At 30.4% G+C, this 13150-nt stretch overlaps 1 protein-coding gene across 2 annotated transcripts in view; it reads right to left on the bottom strand.

The window, feature by feature from the left end:
* LOC128395885 (solute carrier family 4 member 11-like) overlaps positions 1-13150 on the bottom strand; it is a 33757-nt gene that overhangs the window by 1940 nt on the left and 18667 nt on the right. For both annotated transcript variants that reach the window (XM_053356361.1, XM_053356362.1), the window contains 6 exons: positions 8055-8616; positions 7816-7938; positions 7396-7719; positions 4915-5125; positions 3871-3977; positions 1890-2055 (listed from right to left, as the gene is read on the bottom strand). In XM_053356361.1, the coding sequence (XP_053212336.1) occupies positions 1890-2055; positions 3871-3977; positions 4915-5125; positions 7396-7719; positions 7816-7938; positions 8055-8616 (1493 nt within the window). The remainder of the gene's footprint in view (positions 1-1889; positions 2056-3870; positions 3978-4914; positions 5126-7395; positions 7720-7815; positions 7939-8054; positions 8617-13150) is intronic.

The raw sequence follows: 13150 nt of genomic DNA, 5'->3' as shown, positions 1-13150 counted from the left end.
TCAATTATCATTGTCATATTAGATTATCAATGATAATACAATTGATTGTGATTCAAAGTGAGTTTTCAATAGCATTACAATGGTACCATGGGAAAGGGATGAGGAACCTGAAAGTTTTGTTTGGAAATGAAATTAGAGTTTGATTTATAATTAAAGTTGATTGGTGATGATGAGGGAAAAGAGAATGAGAGAAAGAGAAAGAGAAAAGAGAGAGAACAAGCCAAAGAAGGAAATGGAGATGAAGATGTAAAAGAAGATGAAATTTATTGATTTTATTCATCTTCTTTATCTGTAGCTTAACTATCAACAACAACAATCCATGGATGAGGTTAGAGTGGGGTGGAAGGGACTGAATACAATTCGCTGAGCTAAGCTCATTGAGAGAGAGAGAGAGAGAGATGCGATATAAGACTCACATAGAATCAACATTGTGATAGGAAATTTTTGCAATAATATCAGTGTTGATAATGATCATGGGTAAGGCAAGATGACCATCATCAACATCATCATCTTCATGAGGAACTGAGTAAATCATGATTTTCAATTGTTCTAATGATCTTCTTTTTCTTTCTATTCCAAAGTATTATTCCTGTCAAAACTAGTCAACCCAAGCTATTTTCAGTTCTGGTGCTAATAATAATGTAAAAAACCAGAGAGAAGAGAGAGAGAGAGAGAGAGAGAGAGAGAGTAGATATCATCAACTAATCTGGTCTCTTAATCAATTGAAACTTTGACACCCAAACCAGATTATCTTTCTGGGGAGATAACCTTTACTTGCCAATGACACAAAACAATTGGAAAGATAAAGTATTTACAGTTACAAATAATTGGAGAAATCAATTTTTCTTCGTTTGCCTTCAAGGCTGTGAAGATGATTATCAAAAAAAGGAGAGATAGAGAGTTAATGATAATTTAACAGACTTTCTCTCTCTCTCTCTCTCTCTCTCTCTTCATTCCCATGAAACAAATTTCATGCTGAATAAGCATTAGAGTAAATCAGAACTTTGTGGATCAAGATAATCCAGGAAAAAAGATGATGAACAAAATATAACAATTAATTCATCTCGTTGGTAATTATTAGATGACTTTCCATCTCTTTCTCTCTCTCTTTCTCCCGTTTATATAACTGTAATTGACATCTATGGATAATAAATATCGGCTGGAAATAGTTATTACTTGTTGGGATTAAGAAGCTTTTTTTCACAGTTGAAAAGATTATAAGAAGATTAAGGATTTACATATATATTAATAGTTAAAGAATAGTAAGATTTTTGATCAATTGATGAAACTTTCAATGTATTTACATTGAGATGATTATCATCTCATGTTAACATTGGTTTTTTTACTGGGTAAAAATGTTGGTGACAATTTAGACAGTATGATAAGATAAATATCTAATTTTATAATCAATAGACAATAACAAAGGATGAATACATGTATAATTGAGAGAGAGAGAATCAAAGATTAATCTATTCATAAAATGTAGATTAAATATTCATTTACACTAACGATAGATGATTAATGATCCAACTAATTATTAAATTGTTCGAGACAAAATTTGAGGCTCGAGAAAAGATGAGCAGCAAATCGTCAGAAACAAAGTTTCCAAAAGTTGTGAATTGAAAAGATGAGGAAGAAAAGAAAACGTAGAATCATCAATACATCGATGACACACCCAAGAGAATAAAAAAATCGACAAAAATTAAACGATAATCGATCATCACAATAGAAACGATCGAGCAAAAAGTTGATATCCAATTGGGTAATCTATTGAATCTCTTCAATTGATACGATAACAATGTTACTTATTTGTTTCCTCTCTCACTTACAAATGAAATGATTGTTTATCGAAATTGTTTCCAATAGTAATTAACAGTTAATTAGCTTACTTATTGCATGGGTTGTTCACCATGGCCGCTGCAATGTTTTGGTCCATAAAAAATAAGAGTGAAAGTGAAAATCCAAGTCCCATGGCAGCGAAGGCAGCAGATAATGGAAGCTCCTCAATGTGAGCTCTTCCAATTTCAAAAGTATTGCTGTATCTAAATGTTTCAACTGTTAGAGAGAGAGAGGGAGGGAGAGTTCAAATTAATTGATCCGATTTTCATGATGAAAATGAGAAAATCAATTCCAATGGAGTCCATGAAGAGAATGTAAAAAAATAATAATAATTTATTAGAAACATAATCCATTCTGAATGAGCGAAACAACAACAATAAGAAAAAAAATCCTTTTCGATTCAACCATTAACATTGTGTCTTCATCTTCTTATTATCACCATGGTTATTATTCATTATTAATGATTGTTAATTTTTCTTTCTTTTAATTTTTAGCTATCAGAATAACAGAATACTTTTATATATATGATAATAATATTTTAATTCCCTGCCCAGCGATAATCAATCCTTTCAGAGAGAGAGAGAGAGAGAATGATATTATGATGACTGAGAATAAAGATATTCTATCAACATAATTATTAGAGAGAGAGAGAGAGAGAGAGAAAATTGATCAGTATATTAGTTTGTTAGAAAATAAGATAATGAAAATTATATTTGTTTCATTAGAATTTGTGATTCTTATTCTGATTGTGATTCTGATTCTCAAATCATCATCAATTATTTTTGAAATGAATCTTGAATGTACCAAAGAAAACATTAAATTTTGTTTTCTTTTTTTTCTCTATTTTATTTTCTTCATCTTTCCTAACAAATTCATTTTCTACTTCTTGATATTATTACTAAATTGAATTTATTATATTTTCTCATCTTCATCTTCTCTCTCGTTCTCTCTGTTTTCTCTCTCTCTCACTCTTACCTAAAGAATCCATTTCATCGTAATAATATATATTTTGTTAGCTGTTGATATTGTACTTGAAATGAAATGAAGTTGTGATGATGAGGATGAAGAGGAGATGGATTTTTTCTTCTTCTGGTTTTGAAATAATCCGGCAATGAAAAATAATCTAAACTTGTAATCATCACTATCGTTGAAATTTCCTGTTCATTCATCATGTGGTGTTGATTTTTTCAAGAGAGAGAGAGAGAGAGAGAGAGAGAGAGATAGAGATGAGGAAAAGGAGAGCTCAGAATCAGAATTTCATCTCTGATTCTTTCCCTTTTAGTTTTCATCTTATGTTTTTTTTTCACTTTTTTCTTCATTTTTTTCCTATCAAAATGCTCTCTTTCTCTCTTTTAGAACAGAAATTTTTTGGATGATAACACTATCATGATGATAAGAGAAAAAAGAAAACACTGAATTGAATCTTGACCAATAACAATAACACTGTAACAACAGTAATAATAATAACATCACAAGTTAAACAAGGTTATACTCTGGAAAAATATATAATATCAAGCGTAGTCTAAAATGTCTAGTCTTTAAAATAGTAGAACACAATTCATTGGATTAACTGGTAACTGTCAGAATTTTCAAATATTACATTATCTCGATACCAATGCAAGTGATCAAAATACTTTCTGTTGATAAAAATAACAGAAAGAGAGAGAGAGAGAGAAAAAAAAAGAAACTTCAAGATTCTATATAAGTAAAAAGAGAAGAAGAAAAAAATTCGACAAGAATTAAGAGAATTCTCAACAATGTTGACTGATTAGTGGAAAAAAAACAACACATACACATAGAGAAAGAAAGAAAAGAGAAAAAACCACAAAAAGCCAAACATGACAATAAGAGAATCAGATAGACAAGAATCCAAACTGAGAGAAAGTTAGAACACAAATGAATAGAATTTCTCATTGCTCAAGCAATTAGATTAACCAGGAAAGAATAGTAGAAATGGTGATTTAGAAGATAATTAAATAAACACAAAATGACCACAATGTTAACAATTAAAAGTGATTACAATTAACTTACCTGGAATGTCTTTAAATACATAAGAGCCAACAAAGCTGAGAAAAATAACAGCACAAGGAAGGGCATAATCAGCTAACAGTTCTCGTTTGCTCGCTTGTAAATATGGCCTAAAGGTGAAAAACAATAGATAAACAATCAATTAAATCAATCGTAATTAGGAAAAAAAACGGCACGAAGAAACCTCCAAAGAAAACAAACAATTAACTGACAACAATTAACAAGAGAATAGGAAATTCAAAAGTCTCCCCTATTCTTTTCCTATTCCGATTTAACTGTTTCTCCTTTTGAAGAGTAGATCAAATTTGAATAGAAAAAAAAATTCATTCCAATTCAAGTGAATCAACTAATCATTTGCTAATCAATTGAATCTAAAATTGACTTTGTCCATCCAATTAATTAGTTGATTGTGATATTTTCCATTGAATCTTTTGTTGTTGTTGTTTTTTTTTCTTACGATATAATAAAATGAATGTAAGAAAATACTAATTGATGTTAACAATTATCTTTGAATATAAAACTGTAAGTATATCATTATAATCATCAACTGATTGTAACAATTAATCTTAACCATAGTGAGTGATCCTAACAGAATGACAAAACATGTAACCATTAATTAATTGTTACAATAATAAATATTTAATGAACAAAATTAAACCAACCATCAAATTATTATTAATATGATTAGAAAGCAAAATTATATAATTATAGTAACCATAAACATGAAGATATAATCACAATAAATAATCAAACATAATAATAGATAAAATAAACATTTATAACAATTAATTAATTCTGTATTTAAATGATTAACCAAAGCCTATGATTATCATGATTACTCTTTTAATCATCAATTCTAATAACTGTTAATTACTAAACTATTGGACAAAGTAAATAGAGCCTTTGGTAACGAAATCGTCAACGAAATCGTCATCGTTATCGTTATCGTTATCGAACTCAGTTCTAGTTTTGTTTCCTTTTGCCGAAAGTTTTTGTTTCGAACTTTTTGTTTGGACCAATTTTCGAAGTTGAAATTTCGTTACTTACGTTTTATTAAAGTTATATAATGAAACTGCTACCCAAACGGTGCCCAACATTAAAAGTAAGAAAAGTAAAGTAGCATCTCGACGACATTCACCATCACCATCGATATCGATAGTAGCACTGGTTTCGTTCATTGTAAAATTGTTTGTCAACAGCGATATAAAATCTTGCTTAGGTTCCAAACATTTTGGCGAATAGTAATTTTTCTTGAAATCTGATGAGCCAAATTAATTGGAACAATTAAAGAGAGAGAGAGAGAAAAATCAATTAGTTAATTGCAGTAGGAAACTGAAAAGTAACAGGGGACAAAATTAGACGATGAAAGATTCATTGAGAAACCTTAATGGGATTTATATTACATAATGTGTCTCATTAATGGGTGACAATTATTAGATTGTTGTTGCCTTTAATTAAATTTGATTCTATGGTTAACCAAAAAAAAGTGTATCGTTGTTTAAATCATGATAATGATAATGTCAATGAGATGATTATAATGAATCTATTAACCATCTTCATGATTGTTCAACAATAATAACAATCCAGTGATTATATTGTCATTCTCATTCAATCAAATATTTTCATTTTCCTAATAATAATAATCACCATCCAACTATTACATCAATTGTTGATGATGATGATGATGATAATAGTTAAACTCACAATAGGAATCTTTTGTTTCTATCGTCATCATCATCATCATCATTGCCCAATTTCATAAGAAACTATTTGTTACTCTTTCATCCATCATCATCTTCATCCTTTTCCATGTTAAATTATGTTATCATTATCATGATGAAAACTTTTCCACCACTTTGACTGAAATTTTTCATCTTTCACATCCTAAATTCACTTGAAACGATTCAGATTTTTCTTCAATCTCAGACAGATGATAATGATGATCGTAAAGATGATGATGATGATAAGAGCAGGAGAATAATATCATTTGAATAGCATCTTTTCACCATGACATTCATGGTGTAAAATCATCAAAACGGAATAAAATCAACATTAACTTTTTACAGTTAAATTTGCTTACAACTTATGAGTCGTTGTTGTTGTTTGTTTGTTTATTTATTTGCTTATGTATGTGTTTGTGTGTGTGTGTGTGTATTGAGTGCTGATGATTATGGTGAATATGATATGAAAACTGAACAAGTTGAAAAGTTGTGATGATTGAGAAAAATGTAGAAGAATAAAAGTTTCAACTGGAACTTGTTATATACTTATCATCGGTTGGATGATTTTTGATCTATTTTATCATTTGACATTCGAATTGTTATCAGAATTCTTGATATTTCTCATTTCTCGTTTACTAACCATAACTTTATCATCTCTCCATCACTCAGGGAGTTTAAATATCTCTCATATATACTTGTGATGATGATGATGATGATGTTATCTAATGATGATTAGGAGACTTGTACAATAGTTTCCAATCAAATTGGATGATAACAATTTACTCATTCGTTTGGAATCACTATTTCAATGTCACCCTCAGGGTATTTGAAGGTGTCTTACTGGTTGGGAATTTACTATGTATGATAACAGAAGAAAGTTGGATTTAGATGAAGAAAATGTTAAGAATTAGATTGGAATTGAGAGTGAGAGAGAGAAACAAAAATGAACTTCTATCTTGTTTATTATCTATTTGGAAGAATAAGATTCATCCCATTAACTGTTTGCAATCTGATTGAGAATTTGTCTCTTCTCTTTAAATACAAATTTCGATGAGAAGAAAGAAAAAGAGATAAATATTATTGGAATAATTTGATCGATTCTACTATTAAAATGAACGTTCAGATTTAAAGATTATGATAATTGTGCCAAGGTAAACTTTAGAATTGGTTGAAAGGTAGAAATCGAGATGATATGAGCAAAGTGAGTTCGTGAAATGAATCGACGAGAAACGATTATCAAGGTTTCAGTTTGAAATTCTGATTCGTAATCATCAAACTTTTTCTATCTCATATATATAAATAATAAAGCTTTGAGAGAGAAGAAGGGGAAGAAAGAAAGAAGAAAAAAAGTTCTAATGCTAAAGTCGACGAGATACAGATCGTTGACTAGAATTTTAACAGAGCAGAAAAAAAGTTCTCAACATAAAGCAACTCATCATCATCAGAAGGAAGATAATAATACATGAATACATGGAAAACCTCATGAAATTTGTAGTAGAAAAGTAAATTGTTGAAGGAAAAGAAGAAAAAAAATTAGAACCAAATCACGATTGAAACATAAGAGACTCTAAACTGTAATAGTTATAAACAAATTAACCTGATCAAAAGTAGACAATCAAATCAACAAGAGGAACAACAACAATTAAGAGGAATAATGTAACTGTCACCATTAAAAGAAACACAATTAGAAATAAAATACATTTCAATTAATAATAAGAGACAATTTTGTTTCTTTGTCCCAGTCTTCGCTCCTTTCAAAGTGTCACAAGCATAAAGGTCAGTTAAAGGTCATTTTTCGTCCACTTACTTTTATAAACATCACGGAATGCATCGACTACGAAGGCAATGCTGATAAAGAGAGCGAATATCTCTTCAGTTGACCTTGTACACCATTTCATTAACCTGCTTACATCAAATACCGCATAGAAGACGAGGAAAAAGGTATTCCAAAGACCGACACAGGCATACATTGCATGAAAATTGAGGCCAAAACCTTCACATATACCGTATATCACTTTAATGTACAAGCATAGAGGGGCGGTGGTCATAATAATAACCAAAGGTTGACCTCCAAAGAAACCAAAGGACAATCCTCCCACTGTTTGACCAATTATAGCTTTACGGATATCACCTGAGAGAATCAATTGATTGGATTAAAATTTTTAATTTTCTATTGATTTTTATCTTTCTTGTAGTTTTTTTCGAACCAGTTATCATTAGAACTTACCAATTTTTCCATTTGTATTATTGTCGTTCAGAACACCGAACGCAATTGTAGGCAAAAGGCAGGCAAAATAGAGGAAAAAAATTGTTGATATTGTTTTATGGATTGTCTGATGTCCAACAACACCTAAGAGAGAAACGACAAAATTGAGAGAGAGAAAGAGAGAGAAAGAGAGAAAAAAGCAAAGGTCATTATTAAACTGTTCGATTTTTGTGAAATAATGGACGAGAATGAAAACTTACCATCAATATAATCACTAATATAATGGGAAAGTCGTCTCCTTAAATCTTCACAAAGTCCTTGAGCAATGCGACATTTGGGCTCATCAAAGTCAAGATCATTTTGATGATTACCCAATGACCTAACGGGATTACTTTGCTCCGAGGCGAGGTCTTGGGCGTGTTTAAGAAGTAAACTTTTAAATTCACCTTCTGATTGTACCTCTAGAAGACGTTGACGAAAATCCATATCAGCGAAAATGGTTGCAAAGGTACGACCCGTTTCCAGTGCATTTTTGGTACCCTTTTCTTTGGATGGTGTTAGAACCAAAATAAAGAAACGAACCTCATGTGAGTTTCGTCCCATGTTGGCAGGATGTTTTAATCGTGCGATAGCCACATGACGCTTATGCAGAGATGGCATTGAGCACATTGCACAAAGCCACGATTGATCATAATCAAAGCCACCACCCTCACTGATATAAGTACCTTGAATAGTACGTGCCAACAGGTTAACCGATTCATGGGTAAAAAGAGCAACTTTGGCCTCTTTTAAGGTCGCAACCGGCTCCTTACAATCTAGAACCTAATTAAATAACCAATCAAAACGAAAGATAACCACAATTAGTAAAATAGACTCATCAACAAGTTCACAAATACAGTATAAAACGATACTTTTCAAAGTTTTTTTCGACAACAAGTTCGAGGTGTAAACAACATTGAGAAAACAAACTTTTCGAATCAAATTTTTCAAACTTTCCATTCAGATTCTGATGGTGTTTCTCTCCCTGATAGTTCAACAATTTAATGATCCTGATTGTTTACTCAATTCATCACCATCATCATCGTCATTTAACATTATTTGTTCATATTCGATAAAAAAAAGTTCGATCCTTTTTCTTTCTGTACACAATAAGTTCATATTGATATATTATAAGAGTTAAAATGTTACCCATTGGGAGTGATAACTGTTAATATGTGATTGAGTTAAAATTTAATGATGATGTTGATGATAATGATAAGAGTCAATAGGAGAGACAGAAGAAAAAGTTCTAATAATAATGATAAATAATAAGTTCTAGAACTGGTTCGAATTGATCTGGAATTCGGTAAAATGTAGGTTAATTTTTTTTTTCCTCTTCTTCTTCTTCTTCTTGTTTACTTTCTTGTATCTCTCGTCATCATCACAAACAACGAGAATGATAATGATGTAGATGGTGAAGATGATTGGATGATGAGAAGGGTGGGGAAGAGTGGGAGTGGGAATATCTCTGTGTAATCGTATTGTAACAATTTGTATTGTTTAACTAACTAAAGTGTTCATTGGATGGGAGGCCAAATAGATATGTACATGTTATAGTTATTATTATATCCGGATTAACTTTGAAATGGATCTGTTATCATCCACATCATGATCATTATCAGATGAAAATGGGAGGGGATGGAGAACGAGGATGATGATAAGTAAGTGAGAGAGAGAGAGAGATAAAATTTTTCTGGTAACAAATTGAAGATAAAAGCATTAGTAGAAGGGTTCAGTTCCGTAAGAAGTGAATTCTGATAATTCTGGCGTAGAGATAAAGTTAGTAAAGATGAAGATGATTTAGAGACAGACAAAGAAAGAGAAAGCGAAATGATGATGATGATGATGATGAAATAATCTCTTGAGGATGCGAATAGATTTAAAAGGGTTATACTAACATACGATAATATCTTCATGACTTTATAATGAGTCATGATAAAATATCACATTTTCTCAACTCATTGAGTAGCTTTGATGAAATGAAACATGAATTTCCTGAGGTAATAAGATATCATGACAATCTCGTAGGTTGATAAAGCAACTAAAAGATTAACCTTATGAATTGATTATCATCATGGTGAAAATCTGAGCAATATTAATGATAATCAACTATCAGATCAATTGATTGAAATGAGAGAGAAAATTTTTACCAATACAAGTTTAACTGTCTCTTTGATGTATTCAATATAAATGTAAAGATTATTAAATCTGTTAGACAATCATGTTTATCATCAAGGTGACAATTAAAATGACAATGATGATGAACTTTATTTATGTTACTAACAATTCATATTCATAAGCAATTATCTTCCATGTAGTAGGTAAAAGGCGATGTCGAAAACAAATTATATCAAATTATCATCTTCATTCTCACCTTATTATGGTGATGATAATTCATGAGAATATGTTATAACATTTGGATGGAAAAAAAAGAAAAAATAATAAAAATTTCGAATTTCAAATTTCTCTCTCTGTTTGAATGTTCCAAAATTCTGAATAATAACATGAGTAAGTAGTAAATATATAATGTATCTAAAAGAATTTTGTAATTTTATTAGAACAATTTTATTTCCAACTAATCATGATGAATTCAGTAAGAGAATAATTCAAAATGACAAATCTAAATTTTGAAAGAGTAGAACTTTTTTCCCCCTTCTATTATTGAATTTACCTTGAATTAACATCGAACTGGATTAAGGATTTTATTCTGGTTTAGATCATTAATTGTGATTCGTTTACTGGTTAATTGCTATTTCTACTTTTCTCTCTTGTCTCGATTTGCCAAGCCTCGAACTCAAAGGTTTTCAGATAGAAGAAGGAAAGAAAAAAGTTCACGCTGAGAACTGAATGAAAAGTTTTCTCTTCTATTATCAATCACATTACTTATAAACTATTAGCATTTCAATTCATTCATAGAAAAAAAAAACAACATAAACAGAGAAAGTGGGGATTGGAAAAACAGAGAAAGAGAAAGAGATCAATATAATGAAGATAAGGATGATAATGATGATGAAGAAAAAAAAGAAGAGAAAAGGAAACAGGAAAACGGAAGAAGACACGGAATCCGTAGTAAAAAAGTATTATTACAACACAAGATGTTATAATATTAGTTTAGTTGGAAGAGAAAGAGAAAGCGAGAAAAAAAATTCCAACTTCGAAACAAGAAAACTCTCAGAAAATCTGAACATGAACATGATAATGAATATGATGAAGTTGAAGATGATAAGAAGAAGGGATAAAAACGAAAGAATAACGGAAACTACCATTGAATAGGTGACAAGGCAGAAAAGAACAAGAGAACATGATAATATCAACAATGTATTCATTTCGATTCTGAACCGTTCTAACAAACATGCTACAGATAAGTTGGAAGTTTTCATTCCAATAACAATAAAGAAAATCATATCCAACAAGGTGGATAAAATTTCTCACAGAAAATATGCCGTCGAAAAAATCGAAAAGCAGTTTCGTCGACTATTTCAATCAAATATCGTTATTCTATCCATCGGCTATCCTTCAAACATGATAAGCATCACCATGAATTCATTGACAATGATATTAAGTTTCAATTGTTGGCCCAGTTATCGTTCAGTTATGATTATTATTAATTTTTTTGACTTTTCAACACTTAATATTAATATTTACTTATTAGTCTGTCGAGTTGGTTTCTGATTACATAAACAGTTTCATTTGATTATTATTATTGATAATAATATTATTATATAATAATAACACAAAAAACCAACGTCACCAAGATTCAGGTTACATTATTATGATGGTTTAGTATGTTGAATCAGAATCATCATGATGATTATTATGATGATTGTATTCTGAACACATTCTCAATGAATAAAAGTAAGAATGAAATATTTAAGATGAAGAGGAAAAGAAAGAGGATGCTGATGAAGATGAAAAAAAGGAGAGAAAAAACTAGAAAAACTTTTATCATCTATTGAATGAGATGGTGAAATTTCATATTATTCATTATTAGATATTGTTTAGTGGTTTTTGTGATGCAAAGGGATGAAGAGGGAAAAGTTCAGGGTAACTCTCATGGTGATGATGATGATGTTAATTATATTAATGGTGAGAGTAGATGTTATTTTATCAAGGTCAGTGTTAAATTATCTTTCATTATTATTATTATTTGATATCATCATTTTCCTTATAATCAACTGGAGAATGATGAAAATAAATGATGATGGTGATCATTAGGAGGTACTGGTGGAAGATTGAATGAGTAAAGATACTCTGAAACCTCTGGGGTGAGTTTTCTCTCTCTCTCTCTCTCTCTCTCTCTCTCTCTCTCTCTCATTCTTTGTTTTTTTGATACATTTTTACTGGTTCTTGGTGAGAGTTATTAGTTTGAGTTGAGAATAGGTCAAGAAAGATGATACTAGAGGTGAGAATGATGATGAAAATGTTGGAATGGGAAGATGAGGAGTACGTAGTGGTAATGGATGGCTGGATGAAGACCTGGGGTGGAAAAGATTGATGTGTATTTTTTATTCTTTTCTCAAACTTTGGAATAAATTTTGTTCTTCTCTTTTCTCTTTTCTTATTTATTTCTTCAACATTCAGTGAAAGAAAAGTAAATTGTCAGAAAAAGACAAGAAGATGAGACAAGTTACCTTGAGGAGGTGAGAGAAGGAGACAAAGAGTGAAAGAGAGTTAAATAGATTATACCAGAAGAAGGAGCATAACAGAGTGAGTATTCATTTTGACAGGGATAAGATGATGATTCAAATGATGATAATGATGATTATAAGGAGGGAGGGTTGATGAAAATCATTCTCTTTCCTTTTCCGAATAAGGGATTTTCATGATTCTATCTCCATCTTCATTCTGATGGATTGAATTGAGAAGAAGAAGAAGAAAAAAAAAGAAATACCAATGAAGAATTGTAAGAATGTATATTTATAAGAAAAATCGTAGAAAAAAAAATGAGAAGAGAAATTTTCGTCAAATGAATCTATTGGAAGAGGAAGAGTGGGTGGTGGAAGAGAAAAACAAAAAAAAGAAGGTGGAAGATGAAGAGAAGGAGAAAAGATGATAAATATAATAATAAATAAATGGAAAACACTTTATTTTCCATTTGAATTCTAAATTTATCATGGAAATGGAAGCAGAAAAGTTCATCTTGATAGGATTCTGATACAATGGACATTTTTCTTCTTCTTCTACTTTTCAAAGTAACATTGAAATTCAGGGTAATGATGTAATGTAATCCAAATGAATGAATTTGATTTAAGAAAATGTTTTTTTCTTTCCATTCACAATGTGACATTATCATGAACTCATGTTAATGAATCATAAC

Source organism: Panonychus citri, unplaced genomic scaffold, assembly GCF_014898815.1.
Source record: "Panonychus citri isolate SS breed McGregor unplaced genomic scaffold, ASM1489881v1 Contig00142, whole genome shotgun sequence".
NCBI lineage: Eukaryota > Metazoa > Arthropoda > Arachnida > Trombidiformes > Tetranychidae > Panonychus > Panonychus citri.
The sequence above is the reverse complement of the archived record's forward strand: the minus strand, read 5'-3'. Positions and strand labels throughout refer to the sequence as shown.